The sequence below is a fragment of the Heloderma suspectum genome, chromosome 1 (genome assembly GCF_057233095.1).
Source record: "Heloderma suspectum isolate Gila_16-S chromosome 1, 16-S_ref, whole genome shotgun sequence".
NCBI classification, from domain to species: Eukaryota; Metazoa; Chordata; class Lepidosauria; order Squamata; family Helodermatidae; genus Heloderma; species Heloderma suspectum.
Genome location: NC_139458.1, coordinates 103,218,712 through 103,243,858, shown reverse-complemented (window position 1 = coordinate 103,243,858; position 25,147 = coordinate 103,218,712). Strand labels below are relative to the sequence as shown.

The window sequence follows — 25,147 nt, the reverse complement described above, 5'->3', positions numbered from 1 at the left end:
GAAATGGGATCAAGAGAAGTCTTTTGGCCAAACATTGTATTTCCCTTACATGACATTAAAGTTTTGATGTTGCAGCAGGTGAACTATCTCGTGCAAGAATAACAACAGTTCCTTCCCTATGTAAATGGTTGTTGTTCAGTCGTTCAGTCGTGTCCGACTCTTCGTGACCCCATGGACCATAGCATGCCAGGCCTTCCTGTCCTGCGCTCTCTCCTGGAGCGTGCTCAAGTTCATATTCATTGCATCGGTGATGCTATCTAGCCATCTCATCCTCTGCTGTCCCCTTCTCCTTTTGCCTTCAGTCTTTCCCAGCATCAGGGTCATGTAAATGGTAGGTCAATTATTAAATGTTTTTGAAAGTTGTGCATTGCCTCTAACTATGTCAGCAATGGATGCATTAATTCATGCAATCCCTCCCCCCAAAAAAAACCCTAACTTAAAGTGGGAAAATAAACCCACTTTACTGAGACAGTTGAGAAATCAAATGCCAAATGGCTCAACACATACACACCAGAGTATTTGAAGTTACGGTGGCTTGCACCTTAAAACCAAAGTGCACCTTCTTGGGAGTTAGTTCGATTCATTGCTATGGAGCTTAATTTCAAATAAACCTGCCCTGTGATTACAGCCTTTGAACTTCTTAAGGGAGAATACTTGCTTTTAACCAGATGATGCAGCTTTACTGGCTTGTAGATGTGTAATAGAAGAAGTGGTTTGCAAAGTTATTTTTTTATTTCAGTTTGCATCCCTCCTGATCCTACAGGCTCTGGATGGGTGTGAACATATAATTATAACCTCCTGCTCCCTAAATAAAATATACCAGTTCCAACTCATCAAGGCTTCCAACTTTGGACCTATTCTGGATCAGATCCTCTGAATGCAAAAAACCTGCTATGTGCATCGTTCCATTGCTGACTCAGAACATTCACCAATGAGTGGGGAGATGCTCACATATATCTCAGCTGTGTGCATGTGAGGATCACTGGATCTGACTATGAATTCAAATAAACATTCCAAACATTTTCCAGAGGATGAGCCAAATCAAAAGGCTCATGGAATCAGCATTTGTTCTACACTGAGGAATTATTTTTGGCACCCTGTTATTGATTGCTTTAGTTTGGGGAACTCTCTTATTCTACCATCTCCCTTTCTTTGGCAAGTAACAGCTTTGGTCAAATGTCACAATGCTATATGAGGCAATGGGTAACTACTTCTTTTATGCACCAGTCCCATCATTGCTTACAGGTGCGGGAGTCCTGATGCGCATGCAAATCATGTTCCACCATTGAAATAAACAGTGGGAAGTCCGCAAGCATAGGAGCTGCTTGTGTGGTGCCAATTTCTGAGCACAGTTCAGCACAGGTAGCAGTTATAGAGCAGGTGGTCAGAATGTTATACAACAGGCATCCCACTTCTCTCCCATATCTCCAGCAACTAGGCTCAATTAAGGGAGATCTCCCCATGTTGCATTTCTTTTCAATGCTGAAATGGCAAAAGTAATGCATCTGGTCTCATGAATACATTTTTAAAGACTTCTTGAGACTAAATCAAGCATATGATAATTCTGCTCTCACATTTTGTGGAATAAGCATTTGCCTGAATGCAAAAAGCATCTCTCTCTCTCTCTCTCTCTCTCTCTCTCTCTCTCTGCAAGGCTGCTAGTGCTAGCATGGAAAATGATGCTCTTCTTAGCAAATGGAGAATGGGTAGCCAATTCCACAGTCACAACTGAATGATTTTCAGGTGTTCTTGGCATAAAATGAAAATGGGAACAAAGTCCTCTTTGATATTTATAGAAAGATGAAGGATAGTCTTTTGTTTTGCATTTTCAGCAAAGCAAAATTGTGATAAGCCCAGCTGGTGCTTACAGATCACAATGGTAATAGATACTGAGCAAAGCCAAGCATTGATTGTTTTTGTACTATGAGTACTTTCTAAAAGCATGGTCAACATTTTTAGTCTCCTGTTATTGTAAAGGTTTTCTTGCCAATGCTTACTCTCATGTATAAAAAATTAAAAGTCTGTGATACTGGTTCACTCAAGGATTCACTACTAGGAGTTCCATCCATCCAACAATGCACATGCAGATGTCCACACACACATGGAAGGATTTCTCCTCCCTTTCCTCCTCCCTGCAGCCTTTGCACACACCCTAGATCAGCTCTGAAGGTCCCCCAACCTCCAGAGAAGATCTGGGGGGTCTTGCAAAGAACTACAGAGGAGAGGAGAAATCCATTCCACCAGTGTCCATGTGCTGTTCCACTGGCAGATGGACAAAGCTGGATGCAGCCCTATGGCATTAAAACGGCTTCTGATTATTATTTCCTACTAGCCCTTATTCCGGTTTTGCAAATTGAGATAATAGCGTCCCGGTTTTCTGCACAATATTTTTAGTAGAGGACTTCAGTTGTAATCCTATACATACTTACTTGGGAATACGCCTCAATGAATTTAGAAAAACTTATATGTAAGTAAATATGTATAGGACCATTTTAAATAGAGATGTTTAAAATGTATTTATTTAATTAATTTCTTAGGGCTCAATCCTATCAGGATAGGCGGCCCTATCTTGGAGCCTATCCCGATAGGATTGAGCCCTAAGAAATTAATTAAATAAATACATTTTAAACATCTCTATTTACGTAGCCTATCCTGAACTTGGAGGCAGCCGCCTATCGAATGCAGGGCAGGAGCAGAGCGGAGGGGATCTTCCCCTCCGCACTTCAGCCACCCTGCATTTGCAGAAAGACAGCCAATTTCGGCTGTCTAGCTGCAGGAAGTCCGAGTAGGGGAGCGGGGTGGACGCCAGACGATGCATAGGAAGTATTGGAAAGTCACTTCCTCCCTCCCTGCCCTCGCCCACCCCTAGGAATGCCCCATTTTCGCTGCTCCGCACTGCTCTTATGAGCGTGGGGTGCGGGGCTCATCCGTGCTGCCTACAAGGCAGCGAGGGAGTAGGTGGAAGTCAGTTCTCAGGGAACCGACCTATCCTATGGCCATCTAGCTGCTGACTAGAGGCCATAGGATTGCACCCTTAATGCCAAGGACATTTCTTTATTGGGGTTGGAAATGTTTATGTAGTCATGAAAGTGATAAATTTTAAGCTGATGTCAATTTTAGTTTTGTGTTAAGGATTTTACCTGTGTTTTATTATTTTAATTATATTATGGTATATGTAATTGGTTGTACACCACCCTAAAATCCTAATAGGAGATAAATATGCTGATTGAACTGCAGACTTCATAAGCTACCTCTTTGTAAAATAACTCTTTTTTCTTTTTCTTTTTTACAGTGTAGGAGCAATTATCTGGGAACAGATTTGTCAGCCACATCTTGTCTTTCCATATACAGACCAGACATTATGTCAATCTTGTAACAGCCTGGAATGACTACTTAATTCATACAGAATTCCAGTTGCAGCATGGAAATTCTCACCAGCTTAGTCCCACTGTTAGCATATTGTAAATGATATATCAATTATATATCAGAACATCAAAATAAATATAAGATCAACACAATTCTTTGTGGAGGGAAGGGTAGTGGTCATTAATTTTTACACCATCTCCATCTTTGCCCTCCACTTATGGAGAGTAATTTACTGTACATGAAGTCCACTGCTATAGGTGTAGTATGAATGCATTATATTGTATGACCACACACAACAATTAATTACCGCAAATCACGCTGTATATAATTTATAATTTAGTTATTTTATTTCTCGAAGTACATCAGTAATATTTGATGACCAAGTTGAAATATTGAAGGGGACAGCAATTTTCCAGCGGTGCCCAGATACAAACTCACTGGCATGCAGGAGAACATGGCAGGCTATGCATGTGACACAGATGCTGGCAACTTCTGCATCCTAAATATAGCACTAGCGACAGTGCACCAGCTAGAAGAAGTTCCTGTATCTAGTAAAGAGACATATTCCACAACATAGCATGTAACTGAGACAGGGACATTCTCCGATTCTATAGCAAAAGTGCAGTGTGACCCCCATATATAAATGCACCCAACTATTGTATATAAGAAGCACCTCATTGTTGTAATGTAACAATAACCAATGGGCAATTTGTTATACAAAAGCTGGAAATGTGCAAAAGCAGTACTAATAATAGGCCCAAATACAAAAGCCGGGGGAAAAAAAAATATAGTAAAACAGGATTGTAGCAGGCAGCACTAAGTGCTTATAATTTACTGTCCTAAGATCATCATGAAAACAGGAAATGATGTCTGATAGCCAGCATGAGGAATAAGAACATCTGACCATTTTTTGGCCTTGAAAAAAAATCAAAATTTAAACTGGTGTTCAAACAGAGGAAGAATTTATATTACTCCTGACAAAGACTCTCAAAACAGGCTACACTGCCAGATGCCAGTCTTCTAGGATTTCTGCATTCTTTCAGTGGTTCTCCATTGTGTGTCTTGAAAGTCCTGTTTTATTGTATCTCCTCACCCTACACGTTATTTGCGTTCCCCTTATTTTCGCCATAGTCTACGTAAATGTTTATGTAGACTAGACGTGCCAAAATAAGGAACGCAAATGGCGGTGCCCATGGGCGCCGCCATTTGCGTACGCGCGGTTTTTTTTTTTTTTAACTCAGCCGTGATAGGCTACGTAAACATTTACGTAGCCTATCATGGTATTTTTTTAAAATCTAGCTGTGATAGGCTACGTAAATATTTACGTAGCCTATCATGTTTTTTTGTGTTTTTTTTAAAACTTGGAAATGGCAGCGGCGGCAGCCAGTCGGAAGACCGGCCGCTGCCGCACTGCCGCCGCACCGCCGCCGCCGCACCGCCGCCAAACCACCGCCAGAGCCGCCGCCGCCAGGGAGATTCACCCAAGGTAAGTCCCATCCCGGGGGGGGGGGTAGACCGTTTCGCCACTGATTTCGGGGGGCTGAACGCACTGGCATTCGGCCTCCCCGAGATTTGTGGCAAAATTCTCTGACATCCCTATTTGCATCCCTGCGGAGGCTGTGATAGGCTACGTAAGTATTTACGTAGCCTATCACGGCAAAAAACACACACAAACCAGCGGACGCAAATGGTGGCGGCTACGGCCGCCACCATTTGCATTCCCTTTTTTTTGCCGTTTTTGCCTACGTAAATATTTACGTAGGCTATTACGGCAAAAAAAAAAAAAGGGGGAACGCAAATGGCAGCCACTACGCCATTTGCATTCCTTTTTTTTTTTGGCCATAATAGCCTATGTAAATATTTATGTAGGCTAAAACGGCAAAAAAAGGAAACGCAAATGATGGCCGCTGTAGCCGCCCCACCATTTGCATTCGCTGTTTTATTTTGTTTTTTGCCATGATAGGCTACGTAAATATTTACGTAGCCTATCATGGCAAATACAGGGACGCAAATGGCGGCGGTTATGGCCACAGCCATTTGCGTCCCTGCAGGCTGCCCAGCGGCCGGATGTCTAGCTGTGGGTGGCCCTGGCCGGTGGCTCCATGGAATCTCCGTGGAGCAGAGCGAGCCAGAGAGAATTTTGGGGGGAGGGACGGAGCGCCTCCCCCTCACCGCGAATGTCACCATTCGAAAAGTTAAGTGAATTTCGTACATCCCTAATTCCATGGCTTTAATCCATTTACTCTAATGAGATATACAGATGCAAATTGCTAGTGACTCCCAGTCTACAAAGGAAAAGCCTTCAAGGAGTTCAAAGGGAAGCTACGAAAGTTGGCCACCATTGGGGAAAAGGAGGCAAACTACCCTAACTTAAGGGTTGGGAGGGGGAGATCTCCCTCTTTCCCGTGACACCTCTAGATGCAGCTGTTGATGCTGAGCCAATTGGGCAGACTGCCTAAGCTCTGCCCCTGCCATCTCCCACTTGTGTATGCGTCTGTGCCTGACATCTAAGAGTTCAGGTTCTCCTACCCCCACGTCCCCCTGTTCGTTATCTATCATAGGGATGTGAGAAGGGGGGCCCTCTCCATCCAGCTGTGCCTCTGAAGCCTGGGAAAGTTCCTCCTCCACATTTTGTGGCTCTTCCTCAGAATCTGAACTGCTCTGCCACTCTATGTGCTCAGAGGCAACCCTGACATCCCCATAGGATTGCTCCTTTAGAGGCACAGTCACTAATCATAATTAAGAAATGACAACTGCGCAAAAGCTATGGGATGAGCCAATCTCTTTTGGCCTGTGGCAAAGCATGCACTGGAGCGGCTGTTGCAAAAGGGAGCAATTGGTATGCTGAATTCAATGGGACGTAGTCCCAGGGAAGTGCGTAAAGAACTGCAGCTCTAATTTATGTAACACAAAGCTCAAAAATCTAAATGGTCAGTTGGATGCGCTATGGGCACAATCCATCTAAAGTCAAGCAGTTTGAAGTTGAAGCAAAATAAAAAAAAAATGGGAGGAATTTCATGAGCATTTTCCCTTGTATGAAATGCACATAACTTTTGCATGAGCTTTTGTACCCCTTTGCAAAATGATACAAAATGATTCACATGGGAGTGGGTGTCCGTGGGTAGAGATAAAGTGATCCTCTTGACAAGGCAGCTGGTCTAAAAGTGCCTCAATCCAATCCAGTGGTGCTTAGTTGGGGGCAGAATTTGGATAGGGAAATACAGTCAAATGCAAATCCAAATGAGAATCCCATGGAAAGAAAGACAGTCTGGATGGACGATATCAGTATCTGCATTCAAATACATATTCCCATCCACATTCTGTCTAATTAGTCCAATTGGCCATACACAATTACCCATGACTTAGATCACACTGAAAGTCTTGGTTTGTAATGAAACTGCTAATGCAGTGTGTCAAGCCAGGGAGCATCAGCCTGTTTGCCTGAGCAATGGGGGTGCATTTTTCCCAGCCACCCAAATAGAAGGAGATGAAGTGAAGAAGTTCTATGAACAGAGGCAAAACATTCAGACAAGAATGGAAGGTAAGAATGGAAGGTAAGGCTACTCAATAGCTACTAGTCATGGTGCTTATATATACTACCTTCAATATCAGAGGCAGTATGCCTGTGTATACCAGGTGAGCATGACGGTGCTACACATTTTCTTTGTGGGCTTCTCATGAGCAAGTGGTTGGCCACTCTGAGAATATAATGCTGATCCATTCTTGGATCTATAGACAGGCCCTTGGTCTGATCCATCATGGCTCTTCTTCTGTTATGTAACATTTCCTTTGTTAATGCTTTTGCATCACAAAGCAGCTATTTTCCAGTGAAAATTAAGCCTTATGAAAACTCAGCGTGGCCTTACTTCCATCCATCCCATTGATTTTTAATGGGAGCATGTCTCCCACTTAAGAAAAATATATCCCCCTGGATCATGCCCAGTGCTGCTACAAACAAGTTGCATGCTCACACACAACATTTCAAGGTTGTCTTGTGCGAATGAAAGTCAGACAAGAAACCACACTGAGCTGAAGAGTGGAGGGGGAAGTATCCACCACATGCAGGACAGTTGTGTAAGCCAGGACACATTCAAGAAGCATAATTTTAATTTATGGGTTTCAGACACATGTGAAACCGAACTGCCCAATCAAGCCATATCAGCTAGGATTAGACTGAGTGGCTGATTCAGGGAGAGCAGGCTGCTCCCATTTTTCTGTGGAGAATAGGGATAGCGGAGAAATCCACCATGGACTCCAATGAGGCCGGGTTCTTTAGAATCCGCCCCCCCAGAGTCCGTGGCAGAATGGACTGCTCCCCCCGCCAGCCAGCAAAGGCCAGTCGGGACGGACCCTACCTGGCAGCGGCTGGTCCGGGTCCGTCGTCTTCTCTGTCTCCATTCCGCAGCCATCCACGGCAAACAGCAGGGATGCAAATGGCGTCGTGTGCCTGCCCTTGGCCATGATAGGCTACATAAATATTTACGTAGCCTATCACGGCCAAGGGCAGGGATGCAAATGGCGTTCGCTATGCTGGACACCATTGTGTGGCAGTGGCTGGAAGTCTGGCAGCAGACGGGCCCGGCCAGTGGCTCCGCGGACTCACCGTAGAGTGGAGCAGGCCAGGGAGGATTCCTGGAGGAGGGATGGATTGCCTCCCCCACGCATGGACCCCTTCAGCAGACGGGTAAGTAAGTTTTGTACACCCCTAGTGGAGAAGAATTTATTTCTAGAAAAGAAAATGTGCCAAATTTAAATCCTAGTCCTGTCATAATGCTTAAACGGTGATAAGCTGCACCTGCTAACACTATCCATTCTATAACTAGTAAAGGCACATTTTCAGACAAAAATGGCATATGAATTAAGGCACACAGTGCATTAATACACTGTTGAATGCTTAGTTGTTAAAGACTAAAAAAGAAGAGGGATGGGGAAAGTATTTAAGAGTTCCAAAACATCAATGAATTATAAATTAAGCAGATTATGCCGAAACAGGAAAAAACAAGTGATTAAGGGCGCAATCCTATACATTTTTAGATAGAAAAAAGGCCTACAACTCCAAGCATGCCCTAGATAGTGGGGCATCCTGGGAGTTGTAGGACATTTCTCCTGTTTGAACATGCATAGGATTGTGCCTTAAGGCAATCAATCCTGACCCCTTGGAAATATATAGACATGAGTCAGATAGGACAGCTTGATCAAATATCAATGATACAGTGAATATAAAATGGCTGAATTTACATTTGAGGTTGCCAACTTTGTCTAACACAAATTAAGCAGGCAGTTTGAAATTGTATAGCAAAGGTGGCCACATTTTGGTCAATCCATTATGAATTAAATATTCTTCTATATTTCCACAATGTCACTGTAATGCAAAAGGAAATTTTCATTACTTTACTCCTATTTTCTGAAGTAATCATTACAACAGTGTGGAGCTGATTAAAACAAGCTCACCAACTATTGTTTCCCAATTCTCAGCCAATTTGTGTAACATTCTAGAAAGAGCAGAAATCATAATGAAACAAGAATCCCTATTTAGCTGGCTGGTGCAGATGTAACATTACCAATTTCCTAACCCGATTAGACATGCGAGCTCACACACTGTCCCCTGCCGCTCCCTGGTCCAGGGGATTCAAGCCCAAATCCTGGTTATAAATTCTAGTTATGAAGGCAAGCCTGGTTAATGTTAATCAGTAATGTTAGAGAGCTGATGCATTGCACATATTATATTTGTATTGATCTGGAGTCCTGATTCTGTCAGGTCCCAGCCAAAAAAGATTCTTTTGATTACTAAGATGAAACAAAGCCCCTTGTGCAAAAAGATGACAGTTTATTGATAGAAAGTGGATACAGAATATACATGCAAAGAAAGCTCACACCTCTTTCCAGCTAATCAAGCTGTCATAGATCGGAATCTAACGGGCTCCCCACGATAGACAGAACCCATTCCTAGACCTACAGAAGTTTATCCAGGCTGGCAGTGCACATTGCTCCCTGAAGCGAGACCAAAGCACAAAGCCTGTGGATTAGATCTTATAAGCTTTTCTGCTAGATGCCCGCCTCTAGTTCATGAGCTGACAGGCAGGCCAGCACACACACATTTAGGAAAGGGGGGGCCTCACCTGCTCGAAGCATCCTAGCCTGGGAAAGTAATCGCTCCTGAGCTTAATGAGAAAGGCCCCAACATTCCAGCTCCTCTATGAGAATCAAGGCAAGGCACCCTTATCTCATTCACTTCATGAGATAATTGGGCAAGGGTTAGTAATATACAATTGTTGACATATGGAGTGGTACTTGCTTGAAACCAATTAAGGTCTGGTGTAGAAGGCCTGCTTACTTAACCACAACATTTCTGGTTAGGCTAAATTGCACAGGTCTACTACCAGCATCCACAAACTCTGTGAAGTCCACTTTTTTGCTTATTAACTAACTCACTACAATATTGTACCATAGTTAAAGCAGTTTGGGAAATTCATGGGCTAAAGGGGAGAAGGGGAGGGGAGGGGTACGTACAAGCCAATAGCACACTCCTAAACTCTTAACCCTGTGTGGAAGACCAGGAATGTTACATCTTCACCATGCCGGTGATTCTGGAACCAATGAAGAATGAAGTCGCCAAATAGGAACATAGGAAGCAGCCTTATATTTAGTCAGACCATTGGTTCATCTAGCCGAGTATTGTCAACACTGACTGGCAGCAGCTCTACAGGGTTTGAGGCAAGGGTTTTCCCAGTCTTACCTGGAGATGCTGAGATTGAACCTGGGACCTTTGCATGAAAAACATGTGTTCTACCAAATAAAACTTGAGCACGCACACACAAAAGCATTACTGCTAGTTGGGATGCAAGCACTACCTCATAAAACTTTAAAAGGAAAATACATCTACTGAAAGTAGCTATTCACAGAGATTTTGAACATTAAAAAGTAAAGCAAACATAGATTTCCTTTAATTGCTCATCTTCCTTTGATGAATCTAGCTGTGTCATCTTTAAAAATCAACGTCTAGTTTCTGCACAGATTTTATCTATGCAGAAAAACACTCCCCTGAGAAACGCCTCTGTTTAGTGATGTCTAACCGCATGCACATGGAAAGTGTATTAAAAAGATACAGTTATACTAAGCTTTTCTGCAGGTTATTTGAAGAAATCTCCAGGCGGAGTGTAGCTTAATTAATATGCTGATTCTGCGAAGAGATTGATGCATTGGGCGTGTTTCCACTGTGAGGCTAAAAGTAACCATGTTTCTTCATATTAAAGTGTAAATATACATGAAGTCTTTGTACATAAAATCCTTTCTCTGTGAAGCGACTTGCATATTCGAATCCTACATTCATCATAACAGCTGCAAATGTTGCAGTCATCTGCAAGGCTGCAACTACATGATTCAGTACAGCAGAGATGGGCAACTTGTGGCTCTCCAGATGTCTTGGTGTACAAGTCCCATGATTCCTCACTACTGGCTATACTGGCTAGGTCTAATGGGAGTTTTAGGCCAAAACATCTGGAGCACCAGGAGTTGCCCACTCCTGCAGTACATGATCAGGCCTTCACAGCTTGTTATTCATCAGACCAAATGGAGACTACCAGTCATGTTAGCTGCCTACCAGGGGCTACGTATGCCTTCAATTTGCACTGCTTGTCTGTGCTTGCAAAAATGGGAGTGGGGAGGTCTGAAATACTTAGTAAGCCACAATATATGGCCGGTAAATTGCATCTAGCTTGCTGGGTCACAGGTTGTTCAGACCAAATATAAATGATACCCTATTTGCTCCTGGCTCTTTGATGGGCCAAATCATTCTAGCTAAAGTGGTTACCGATGAATCATCAAAAAAGAGGAAATGCATCCCCCCAAAAGGACAAAAGAGTACACCAATTTGCATAAAATCTGTATATGCTAATTTATATGTATAGATGAAAATTTAGAATAATTATCATATGTTAAATAGAAATATTTTTACCATACTGTGGAAGACTGTGACCAGGTGACTCGACTTGTTTGTCTGTCTGTTCAGTCTGCTACCCAGGTGCTAACTGTTCATGGGTAATAGTTCTTATGGTTCTTATCTTTAAACCAGAGCTGAACAGGACAGCCCTTCAAATAGAGGACTGTCCTCTGTACAATAGGACACCTGGCCACCCTAACCTTCGGGCCTTTCAATGGATGCATTTTAAAGCTGGATCATTGGCTTCAGCTTCCTCTACAACAGAATCCTGGCATCCACCAGATTATCATGGGATTTTTTTTTTCATCCATACACATGAGGCAAGACTATAATCCAAATGCATCAAAGAGCCTCGCAGTTCTAAACACAACAATACAGTTTATAATGGGCCTGAAGTTCAACCGGCATTTTGCCATTTATATTAATGGCTGCTGTGACTGCTGCTTTCCTGCCTTCTTTTGTACACAGCTGTGCCGTTTTCCTTTTATTTGCCCTTCCTTGAAGCTACATGATTAAATATTTATATCACTCACTTAATTCAGATCCATCTTTAATATCCTCTTGGGACGGTTCAGTAGTAGATCACTGAAGAAATGAAACGCATTAATCATGTTACGTAAGCTCTACCCACGTTCGAGCGTGGACTGAGGTTGTCATGCTTCCTTTTTCGTCCGACGCCCCATTGATAAAGTGTTCCACAACAAACCCCATTTAATAGGCCTTGTGATAGTGGAACACTTTGAAGATTAGAGGCTTTAAAAGTAAAGATGGCTCCATATAAAGTCTGCAGCTGCAATTATACGCATCCAAGGGCAGAACTAGACAGTAGAAAACAAGGGACTGCTGTTGCTGCAGCAAAAAGAAAAGAAAAGAAAAGAAAGACAGCCCCATGTCAAATTCTCCCCTGCCCCTTGCCTTAGTTTGAGTTCTCATTTATCTTGTGTCATAAGGCTGTATGCTTTCCAGAGGCAGCCAATGCTGTGAAGTGCTTAATCTTGTGCCTCCCATAATGTCTAATTTCCTACCGCTCTTGGAATCAACCCCACTGACATCAGTGGAATTTATTTCTGAATGGTTATTTTAAAAATGTGCACTTACAGATAACAACTGTTGCTGGTTTGTCCTATGCCTGTGGGAACTCTAGTTCAGATGTTATGATCTTGTCTTATCACAATTCCATTCCAGCAAAAGGCAGAGCTGCGAATTAACATTGTTATTGATCCTACATACCCATTTTCTGTTATTAATCTTAGTTTGAGACATATACCATCTAAGCAGGAGATAATGATACTCTGTCAACATTTATGGATATTGTATGCTGCCATTATAACTACAAATCTCATACTCCAACACTGAAATGAATCCGCTCCACCAATATCTAAACCTGGATGGAGGAACTTTTGGTTCTGGCAGTCAAAAAAAAGAAAGGAAGTATTTAATAGCCATGATGTTAACACTAATTTTAGTGGCATCCGGTCTGAATTTTGTGAGTTCCTTGAATCCTGATCCTTTTCACTCCTGTGTATCTCTGGCAACTTGCCTCACCTTCACTCCCCTTTTCTGCCCCTCCTTTTCTTGCTGGGAAGTACTGGCATCAAAGGTCAGTATCATCAAGCACTTGCTATTGACCCCCAGAGACCCCTGTCTCTTCTCTCCTTCTTCTTGCTATTGCAACCTCTTCACCTGCCATCTCGAAGGATGTTAGCAGTAGTAAGAGCTGCAGGAACAGCCTTGACCTGTCTTTCCCTCATCTTTTGGACAGCAGAGAGGAAGGCGGCCCACTCCAGCAAGGGGTCCCCACACTGAGAGCATTTTTCCCATGGGCCACTCAAAATCTGGGGCCAACACTTCTGCTGGGTTTGAATTGCAGGAGGGGTGGCAGGCTGGGGATTGTTTTAGAGGTCTCTTTGCTGTATATTATTATAGTAACAAAAACGTCTCAATAAAAGTTCAATAAAAAGTAAAAAGATTGGTCTGTGCATTTATGTAAGTCACAATAAAAATATCAGTATGCAAACTGCTTCCAAAGTCTTATTTAAAAATCACAGCATTCTGTAGTGTACAGCCACACCCACTGAGATTTTTATAAATTGCCTTTTAACTTGTAAAAAGGGATTTCAACATATTTATTTAATTTAAATATGCTTTCCTTAATTTGGTCATTTAGCTGAACAAATTAAAATCCTTTTGGTCTGGTTACTTGTTAAAGGAAAGACATAATTCCTCAATTACTTAGGTCTCAGGCTGTGCTAAATTTTCTAGCACAGGCATTTTCGGTGATTTGTTAGGGTGCGTGTTGGAAGAAAACACCCCCTGAAGTTATCAAGGAGTGGGGATGAATTTCTCCAGATTTTTCAGGTGCTGGCTACCTTTCAGATGAAGATGCAGGAGTAAGTTTCTTATCCCTTTTTGAGACACACACACACAGAGAGACCTTTGCTGCCACTTCAACCTGTGGTGGAGCTGCTCAGGGAGCACAGTAGCGTCCATTTTCATTTGGAGTTATAGCAGGGGGATGGGGTTGAGACATCAAAGTAGAATGGGCCACAGGTGTTTATACACGGTTCCCCTTCTACCCCCCTCCTCTAGCTCTCATATGCCTGGTAGCTCATCCACTGAGCCCTCCTGTCTTGCAGTGCTGCTATTTCAGGCCAGGTCGGTCCACAATAAGACCACACTCATTCATGATTTAATCGGGGATGAGAAGGCCAACCTGGTGTGCATTACTGAGGCTTGGGTGGGTAAGCTGGGTGGGGTTGACCTGACTCAGCTCTATCCACCTGGGTACTCAGTGCAGCACCAACATAGGTTGGAGGGCTGGGTAGTGGGGAGTTGCTGTGGTTCATAGAGCCTCCATCTTCATCACCAGGAAAACACTCCACCTTGGAGCAGGCCTTGAGAGGTTGCCCCTGGTGTTGGACCAGAGAGACAGATTGGGGATGCTGCTGGTGTACTGCCCACTTTGCTGCCCAGCATCCTCCCTGACTGAGCTGGCAGAGGCAGTCTCAAGTGTGATGTTGGAGGAACCCAGGATGGTGGTTCTGGGTAGGGATGGATGAGCCCATCTCCATCTGGGCTGGGGGGAACTCAACGACTTGCCCTCCCCAGCTCATGTGGTCCAAACCTGCTCGGTGAGCTTCCCAGCTCTCCCCACCCACCCACAAGCTGCGCAAGTCACCCCTCCTCTGCATGCCAAGGACTCCAGTGAAGCCCTTGTGCTTTATGCATACAGGGGCTTGATTGCTGAGTCCTCAGCATGGCCAGCCCCCAGCCTCTCGCCCTGGCCTTCTCTAGAGCCACGCAGATGGCGGCCAGCATAGCGGCCCTGGTTGGTAGGGATGTCAGAGAATTCCGCCACAGATCTCGGTGAGGCTGAATGCCAGTGCATTCAGCCCCCGAAATCCGTGGTGGAATGAAGCCCCCCCACCCCCCGCCCTGCAAAATGGGCCCGGAATGGAGCACCTACCTGCTGCCGCCCGCGCTGACTTGCGAATCGTGGCCGCGTCTGCGGCTGCCATTCGCTTCTTCCATGTAGCCATGGTAGGCTACGTAAGTATTTACATAGCCTATCATGGCTTAACTAAGGGAACGCAAATGGTGGTAGCTACAGCGGCCGCCATTTGCGTTCTCTTTTTTTTTTGCCGTTTTAGCCTACGTAAATATTTATGTAGGCTATTACAGCAAAAAAAAAAAAAAGGGAACGCAAATGGCGGCTACTACGCCATTTGCGTTCCCTTTTTTTGTTGTTGTTGCTGTGATAGCCTATGTAAATATTTATGTAGGCTAAAACGGCAAAAAAAGAAAAGGAACGCAAATGGCAGCTGCCGTAGCTGCCGCCATGTATCCGCTGATTTTTGGGGTTTTTTTGTCATGATAGGCTACGTAAATATAAAATGGCAAAATACAGGGACGCAAATGGTGGCGGCTACGGCAGCTGCCATTTGTGTCCCTGGCCGGCGGCTCTGTGGAGTCACTGCGGAGCAGAGCCGGCTGGGGAGGATTCCGGGGGGAGGGACAGAGTGCCTCCCCCCCACCGCAGATGCCCTGGAATGGATCCAGGTAAGTGTTCTGTATATCCCTACGTAAGACTCAAAGCGAAGATGACTGAGCACACTCTAGAGCACATAATTGTGCCTATTTTGTGGCAGTGCAGGCAGCAAAGAAGGCCTACTTTGCTGCCTCGATTGCGTCCTTGAGTAGCCATCCAGCGGACCTCTTCCAGGTCCTTGGGGGCTGTTAAAACCCTCACCAGCATCGAGGACCTGCTGTGACCTTTTTGCATCGCACTTTGAGGACAAAAGCGCTTGTCTCTGCAGTGAACTTGACTCTATTGGTAGTGCAGTTGCAGTCGAGATGTCTGATCTGCCATCTGCCTGATTTTGTGGGATCAGTTCCAGTTCCTGTGGCCTGATGATGTGGACAAGGTGCCTGCAGGAATGCGACTGACCATGTGCTCTCTCGACCCTTGGCCCTCCTGGCTAATAAACACTAGCTGAGGGGGTATGAGTCATGACTGGGTGGGTTCATAGAGTGATAAAAGCTTCCCTGCAGGATGGGGTGGTCCCTGCTGTCCTTAAGGAGGCAGTAGTGTGACCTCTCCTGAAGAAGCCCACTCTGGATCCAACGGTATTAGACAACTACCGCCCAGTCACAGATACCCCTTTCTTCGGGTACTTGACAGGGTTGTGGCAGAGCAACTGCAGGCACTCTTGGAGGAAACTGTCTCAGTTTCGATCCAGTCTCGGTTTCGATCTTGTTACGGGACTGAATCAGTCTTGGTTGCACCTTTATCAAGAGATGAACAGGGGGACTGCAACCCTGTTAATTCTGCTTGACCTCTCATCAGCTTTTGATACCATCGACTATGATATTCTCCTGGACTGAACTCCGTGGGATGGGTATCGGAGGGGGTATTTGTTTATTTACAAATGTACAAGCTGAAAAGTGATGACAAGAGCACAACAGCTAATATGGGCAATAATAATTCCACCATCCTTCTCCTGTACCCCAAGCTGAGAACAAAAAGGGCACTTCTTTTAGTTTCTTGTTCAAGCGTTTCTCAGGGCCAAATAAGACACTGCTATCAATCTGCATCTAGCAGCTCTGTCTTTTTTCATTTTTATTAGAGTAGCTGGAGAGGGCCCAGTCTAGATTGGGACCCTAGCATGGGATGGGGAGTTGGGAGGCTTTAACCCCTCCTTGCCTGCCCCTACTATGGGCCCAGTTCAAGTCAGGCCCCCTGTGCCTAGTCTAGAGTAAAAATAATTTTTAAAAGGATGAAGCTGCTAGATAACGGATGTAAATCCATGTCTGTTTTTGCCCTTAGGCCTGTATAAATGAAAACACATGCCCAGAACCATGCTTTGCTGTGGGGGGATTGCATTGGGAAGGTGGAATTAACTAAAATCTGTACCTTCCCCTCCCACCAGAGGGATTCTTTGCTGGATCAACAGCCTTCCATAGATGGAAAAAGCCCTTCCATGTGTGGAGGTCAGTTAGGATCCAGCCCATAATCTCTAAAAGGTAAGTAGTTCCAGGGGAAGGCAGTTAGTATGATGGGGAGCAGCCAAACACCAAGAATGCTTCTCTACATATTCTGTTATGGCTCTGTGCTGTTCGAAGGTTAACTGTGTGCTGAAGACATCTTTCTTAATGCACTGGTTGATATTAGGCATGGTGGAGAATTCCGCCACGGATCTCGGTGAGGCCGAACGCCAGCACATTCAGCCCCCCGAAATCCATGGCGGAATGAAGCCCTGTGCCCCCCCACCCCACGAAATGGGCCCGGAGTGAAGCCTACCTTGGTCTGCTGTTCTGGTGCTCCTCGAATGGTGGCCGCATCTGCAGCCGCCATTTGCGTCTTTGGAATGGCCGTGATAGGCTACATAAATACTTACGTAGCCTATCTTGGCAAAAAAAGGGAACGCAAATGGCGGCGGCTACGGCGGCTGCCATTTGCTTTCCCTTTTTCACCGTGATAGGCTACGTAAATATTTACGTAGCCTATCACAGCTAAAAAAGGGAACGCAAATGGCGGCTGCCATAGCCGCCGCCATTTGTGTTCCCTTTTTTTTTGCCGTGATAGGCTACGTAAATATTTACGTAGCCTACCACGGCTAAAGCGGGAACGCAAATGGCGTAGGGGACGCCATTTGCATCCCTGCTTTAGCCGTGATAGGCTATGTAAATATTTATGTAGCCTATCACGGGCCAGCGTAGGGACACAAATGGCATCCCCTACACAGGATGCCATTTGCGTCCGCACCAGCCCGGCAGCGGCTGGAGGCCCCGCTGCAGGTTGGCCCGGCCAGCGGCTCCGCAGCCTGGCCATGGAGCGAAGCCAGCCGGGCAGGATTCCAGGGGGGAGGAACAGATCGCCTCCCGCCCGTCAAGGAGTCCGGGGGGAGGAACGGATCACCTCCCCCCACCTGTGGAACCTGGCGGAGCCAGGTAAGCGGGGTTTCGTACACCTTGATATATAGACTGGGCATGACTCAAATTAATGAAGCAATGCCACCTTAAAAGCTGGGACCTTAAAACAAGGCAACATAGGCAGAATCTCCCATCCTCATGATTACTATCTTGCACCATTACTGCAAAAGCAGTGGAGGTTGGCGGCTGCAATGTCAGTGGGGCGGGGAATCCATTCTGGGTTTCAGTCAGAAAAAGTCAGAACTGTAAAGGAGCTATCCAAGGTGCTTCACTCCTTTAGAGTTCTGACTGAAACCCAGAGGGGATTCACCGCCCCACTGACATCGCAGCCACCAGCCTCCACTACCCAAAATGACTCTTGGCAGATAGCATTTTCACTGTGCAGTTCCTGAACAAAGGACAGGGAAATGGGGTTATTATTTTTTAAACAATTACTATAGAATAAAACTGAGCAGGGAAAACTCACCTAAGAATGGATCACTGTATTCTGTGTTTGACAACTTGAGTAAATTGTTTTCCAGGGTTTCCATCACTTTAGCTGAAAGGAAAAACAACAGCAACACATTTCCATCAAAGTCATTGTTAATATCACTCAAGATCAAGTCCTACTTCTTTTATTTGTTCATCACGTTTAGAATATATCACAAATTTGAAAGAATACAAGTGACAACATTGAGTGGTACAGCCAGCTAGGTAATTTTAGACCCTGGACTTAATGGACTTACAGGGTGGTGGAGAGACAGCCGTGTGTATTACTTCTGTTCTCCCCTGCCACTGCCATTCCATGCTTTACAACTGCTTCAACATTCCTGATATATTAGAGCTAAACAGCAACTTCTTGCCAATCCTGCGAAGAAGAAGAATACTCCGAGCATGTGCAAGTTTGCATTTTGAACTCACTTAAATCGTATCACCATCACGACTGCTGTGATGCTAAACCAATTGATTTGGATCCAGATTTAAGCTGGATCAACTGCCCTGCCAGAAGTGGACTGCCCTGTTCCCCCCTTCCCATGGCAGCCCCTCCAGTCCCCTGAACATGCTACAAAGAGAGACAGGAGACCCTGTTGAATGAGGTAAGCTGTTTGTGTGTCTGCGTGTGGGGGGGAGATCCCCAAAAATCAGACAGAGGGACCTTGTGCAAGTGGAGTGCTTTCTCTCAGAGAAGGTCCCTTCCTCTTGTGGATGGTAGATCCTAGATCCAACCCATTTCCTTGGAGATAAGCAGCATTTTATTGTAGAAAAGGATGATATATTTTTACAAGTAAAAATAAGAAAAGGAGTATTCTGAACCCAATGTACATGCTCAACCAGCCAACCCCTGACTAGAAAATGTTTTTAAAAACAAAGGGGAGGGGAATACGTTACGGCAGCTGGTGTCAACACTGGTGGATGCCAGCATGCCCATGTCCCCATTACCTGCCACTCTCTGGCTGGTCGTTTGGGGTCCCTGGGGCTGTGGGACCACAGACTTCAGTCGCAAGGTTCAGCCCTAGGTCCACTGCTGATCCTCACTAGGCAAATGCTCACCTCGTTCTGACACCACGTTGACACTAGCAGCTGACGCCCCTGCGCTCACCGGCTGAGGCTGTGGCTGCACTCGGTTTGGCTGGAGAAATGAGGAATGTTTGCTGAGACTGTGTGGATGGGTTTGGCTCTGAGCAAGGCATGGCAAGGATCTTCTGGAGGGCTTTAAGGGGGGCTCTTTCACTGTCTCACTCTTGCTAGTATTCATGCCTGAAACAAACAGACAAAGGTAAGTAAGGTAGAATGATTAAGAAAATCTTAACTGCTTCATGTCAATGACTGACATATGAAAAAAATCCTAAGTTTTGTATGTGCATAGTAAAAGTAACTGTTCACAACCATAATCTTAACACTGTTTCGTATAGCATTAACAATAAATAAACAAACAGATGTTGTAATCTCTACATTTCACAAACACATGGTGGTATCCAATTAATTCATCCCACTGGTGGAACAGCTTCCATCAGAGGAACAGGATGAGAAGTAATCCCCCCTCTCCCTGCAGCCCCCCAGACACCCTCAAAATCAGCTCCCTCTAGAGCAGATTTGTATGGGGCAGGGGGGCTGCGGGCAGGAGCAGAGGAAGGGAAAGTCCTCCTGCGTGCGTGGCCTTTGGGTTTCACCCACAGAGAGTAAACATTTGGGCTGATGAATACTTTCAGAAGGAAATGTTGTGCTTTTATGTAAATTGGAATAAGAACAGTATTTTTAGAGCACTTCCTTTCCTATAGGTATGCAACTAATATTTGCCAAAGCTATATGTCTCTCTTGAAGATGCAACTACAAAAGTGTGTACATTTATGAATGCAACTGAAAATACAAATATATATAAAATGAAACTGCCACCTATGGTTGCAACACCTATTTGATTTTTTATTTCAAAATGACATATCCCCATTGTTAGCAATTAAATCCAGCAGTTCTTGAACCCACTTTGTATCTCAGCTTTCCTCAACTTGGTGCCCTCCAGATGTGTTGGACTTCAACTCCTATCAGCCCCTGCCACCAAGGCCAATGGTCCGGAATGCAGGGGATTATCATCCATCCCACCTGGAGGGCACCAGGCTGGGGTTGGCTGTTGTATCTGACCTTCTAATGCTGTCAACATGTGTATCACTTTACGGCTCTATCCAGATGTCATACTCTATGATCTCTGAACACCCAAAGCTCTTATTCTTTCTAACGGTCTGGAGTAAGTGGGGATAGAAACAGGACTCTGTTATGCCCTATGGTGAGTGAGCCTTCCACACACAGGCACTGTGCATCTGTCCCTACATGGGGAAGGATTGTGCCCAAGATATTCAGTAATTTAGTCCTGCTGAATTTAGCACTCCTGAGGGTCAGGGAATTCTCTGGCATGTTATACGATAGGGCGTGACATGCCGTAGCAGGGGGGTGGATCAGCAGAAATTGGGATGGGCATTCTGAACTAGTGGATCCTCCTTCTGCTTCTGTAAGGGTATCTTTGGATCCAAGCTAAAGTAGTTTTCTACCACTTACATGATGAGTACCACCACTCACCTTATTGGTTATATTTTAATACTTTTGAGGATGTGCTCATTAAAACAGGATATTAAACAACTTGCTGCCACAGACAGTCATTAGGTCAACTTATGTGATACGTGAAAAAGCAGCCAAAAAAGTCTGATCTTTCCCAGTAGTTTCAAATTCCACTTTCCAAAATGTAATGGTTGCTATAATTTCCTTTTATTTAGTGAAATATCCAAACCGAAGAGTGCCAGATGATTTGTGGTCATCTTGACTCTATAAGCACAACTTTAAAAAATAAAACTGAAATGCTGTAAAAAAATAAATCTAAACACATTAAGTCAGATGGCTTTGTGCTACCCGTAATTCATTTTTCAAAGCATTAAATCATATTTCCGCATAGGTTGCCAGCATAAGCAGCAATTGTCTGAAGAATAGCAGGGTAAGATTATTGCTAGTGAATGGATTCAGAGTTCCCCCTAGAAAATAGTTTTACCATGATTGATTCTTATTGTTTCTCTAAATATTTAGTCTTCTGACAGAGTTTCACTGAAGAAGGCTGAAATCCGTATGAAATTTCAAAACCCTGTGGGATTCAAATTTTGAACCCTGCTGCCCCATACAAAGATCTAAGGTACAAAGATCTACAAATTTATATTGTGTATGTAACATACACAAAGTATGCTACCACCTTTCAGAAAGTTATCATTCCCATCCTGTAGGAACATGAGAAATGAGAACTTGGATGCAGATGTACACTGCAGAACTATATTAAATGGTTTCTCCATTCACTTCAATGGCAGGGATACATGCAGAGCTGTTCCTTTCATATGAGTGAATGTGGAAGCCCATTCACCATCAGGATCAGTATATGAGCTTATGTCAAATGTGGCCACATGTGATACTGCTACCCACATATTCTGTTGTGTCCATCGTGGATCCTAGTTCTGATGTGCCTTAGCCAAAGAGACAAGAACATTGTGTTCACTGGTCATAGTATCAAATGAAGTCAACTGAAACACACATTTAATTATGTTAACCTTCATTGCCCATGTACCCCAGGACTGTCCAATTCCCAATATAGTAGAGTGATCATCTGCTTAATGATAACAAGCTGAATTTGAGACAGCATGCTTCATCAGTGTGATTAGAATACATTAGCATGTTAATGAGTTTTTGATCAAACATCTCAGTAATTTTAAATCAAGTTGGTTTTTAATACCATGTACATTCTAATTATTCACTCAAAATATGAATAGCAGCAATGCATAAGTATTCCCAACCCCAAATTCTTCCAACCCCCATCTCCTGTAAAGAGTATAAATGTACTATAAGCATCCTGTGATTGTTGCATATTGGGAGCAAAAGCACAGCTATTAGGACAGGGGAAGAAGTGTGAGCCTAGCAACACTGATGATGGGTAGGCTTTCCAAGTTGGGTGTGGGAGGCACCACTTTGCAGTGATTCTGCTCCTACTTGGAAGGTCGATGCCAAAAGGTGGAGTCTGGCCTCATGGCATAGAATCATAGAATCATAGAATAGTAGGGTTGGAAGGGGCCTACAAGGCCATCGAGTACAACCCCCTGCTCAATGCAGGAATCCAAGTCAGATGGCTGTCCAGCCTTGTCTTGAATGCCTCCAGTGTGGGAGAGCCTACTACCTCCCAGCATCTATCTATGGTTCTATCCCCCACCCCCACATTTTAACATCTACATGAAACCACTGGGAGAGGTCATTCAGGAATTTGGGATGAGGTGCCATCAGTGCATTGACAACACCCTAGCTCAACTTTCCTCAACCAGGCAGCCTCCAGTTGAGTTGGACTGCAACTCCCATAATTCCCAGCCAGCACTGCAAGGCAGTGGGAGTGCTTGATCAGTGCCAATAAATATTCCTAATGCTCACACATGAGGAAAACACAGCAAAAAGAACTTTTCACCTTTCCCCCTCATATTTGAACAACTATCAGTCTAACAATGTTGGACCATATCTAGCGCTACATAGGAATGTTGGAGAAATCCACAACGGATTCAAATGAGTTTGGGCTTCTATGAATCCAATTCATGGATTTTGCAATGGACCAGTGTAACATCTGCCTGTTTTGTTATGTATGTTTTTATAACATTAAATTTAATACGGGTAAGATAAGGTTAATAGCATGCCAGAGAGTGAGTGAAAGGTGGGAATGGCCTGAGTGTGTGTGACAATTCTAAGGTTATATAAAGGATAAGCTGACAATTACTTAGTAAGATAGGGCCTTAGGGATCATGGAAGCAACATCTAGTTAGTGGGGTCTGTGTAGAGGAATTTAGAAGGGGTGGAGTAGGTAGGAAGTTAGGACCAAGCATTAATGAATAATAATAACAAAAAACTCTTCCTGTGTTAAATAAATTTTTATTTGTTTTTATAAATCCAAATTCCCACGTGTCGTTTGATTTTAGGCTAACTTTATTATATCTATATCCCTGTTACTTCTCCTGTAATGGGTTGAGAGAACCAATTGAGCATATTGAGTTTCTCTGGAACCCAGAGAGGTAAAAGGGCTGAAGCTTGTGGGAGAATTAGTACAGCTGTCCCAAAGTGAAAGCAGGCATTCCTGATGGGTTTGGTTCTCAGTTTCTGAGGCAGCGGCTGGGGAATGGTGGAACCTAGGGAAGGAATGTCACATCCGGCTTTCTTGAGTTGCATGGATTCTGTGGACTTGTGGACTGATTTTTTAAAAAACTTTCTGGAATTTTGTGCAAATTTAATTGTAGAAAAATACAAAAAATAAAAAAGACTGAAAATGCACATTTTCTCCTATAGGCTAAACTGTGAAAATGTGCGGGGGGGGGGGGACTTCCATATTTTTGGAAGTGCACATTTGTGCAAATGTGCATGAATGCCAAGTTTGAGAAATTGAGAAAAATCTGATTCCGTCAGTGAGCAGACAATGGAACAAAAGGTGCCTGACAATCTACAAAACCAAATGGAATAGATTTAACAAAATCCGTACAACAACCTTAGTGCCACAGTACTAACCACTACAGGACAAGTTGCTCCCCTTTGCTCCAGAGACAGTATGAGTGAGAAGCAGACCCATTTTTACAGAAGGAACCCTGTAAACACTTTCCAACCCCAAACTTTCATTCTGGTTATAGTAGACATTCCCAGTAAATATTAGATCTCTTCAAATTTACTTCCAGGATATTTAGAACTATAGTCTCAAACATTATAGAAGAAGAATTTAAATGCTCCACCAGGATCTCTACAGCCATATTAAGCAGGTATCAGGGTGGAAACTGAGCCCAGAGAGCCTCAGAGCAGTTCGGATTCTGAGGAGGAACAGCTATCCGTGGGAGAGGGGCCAGCTCATCCCTCACAGGCTCAGCACCTGGCAGAGATTCCTCCTGCTGGCATTCCTGAGATAGATAGTGACCTGGGCAGTGAGAAAGTGAGGGAGGGGGGCTTGCTAGATTCTCGATGCAGACGCAAAGAGCAACAAGCGATGGAGGGCGCGGAAAGGAGGCGTAGCGCCTGTCTGGCACGCAAGCAACAGCTCCCATGGACCCAAGGGAAAGAGGGAGGATCTCTCCCTTGCCCATAAGTTCTGGGTCTTCAAGTGACTTTCTTTCAAATGGGGATCAACTGACTACTTGAAGTTTAGGCTACCCTGCTGTCCCTTGCTTTAGACGCTGGTGATTAGCATCTGAAAGAGTCATTAAGTTATAAAAGGATTAAAGCTTTGAAAAGAAATCCTTTTGTCTGTGTCTTGAGTTGGCTATTGGAATCTACTGGGAGAAGCCGCCAGAGCGCTCCTGACAGCAGGGATGGAGTTGCACTTCAGTTTATAGCTAAGGGAGCAACCCTATGGCTGCTAGTCAGTGGTCTACATTGGTTTCCAGGAACCGATCTCAGTGCCTGCGCTCCAAGGTTGGTTCCCTGAGAACCAACCTCCCCCGACTTCCACGCCACCCGTAGGCAGTGTGGATCAGCCCCATGCCCTGCGCTCAAAAGAGCAGCGCGGAGCAGCCAAAATGGGGCATTACGGGGGGCATTCTGGGGCGGGGAAGGCAGAAATGCTGGTACGACACATCCTATGTGTCGTCTGGCAGCCACTTCCCCCGTTCCGCCTCCCCGCGGCTAGACAGCCAAAATCGGCTGTCTAGTCGCAGATGCAGGGCAGCTGAGGGGATGATCCCCTCCGCGCTTCACCTGCCCTGCATTGGATAGGCGGTCGCCTCAGGGTTCAGAGGTGGCCACCTATCCCAATAGGATTGCGCACTCCATGTGTCATTTTGCTGAATTTTAGAAACAAAGACTTACTCCTAGAAAATTAAAATTACACCATTATTTTAACTGTAACAAAACCTTAGCATCTGCTATATATGGAAGGGGCAACACACTTCTTATTTC

At 44.5% G+C, this 25,147-nt stretch overlaps 1 protein-coding gene across 1 annotated transcript in view; it reads right to left on the bottom strand.

Annotated features, from left to right (window-relative positions):
• The window catches only part of ANO3 (anoctamin 3), a 405,787-nt gene that overhangs the window by 160,875 nt on the left and 219,765 nt on the right, over window positions 1-25,147 (bottom strand). Inside the window, exons 2-3 of the mRNA XM_084852445.1 lie at window positions 19,268-19,474; window positions 18,204-18,275 (exon numbers count right to left, since the gene is read on the bottom strand). Coding sequence (XP_084708571.1) covers window positions 18,204-18,275; window positions 19,268-19,474 — 279 coding nt within the window. The remainder of the gene's footprint in view (window positions 1-18,203; window positions 18,276-19,267; window positions 19,475-25,147) is intronic.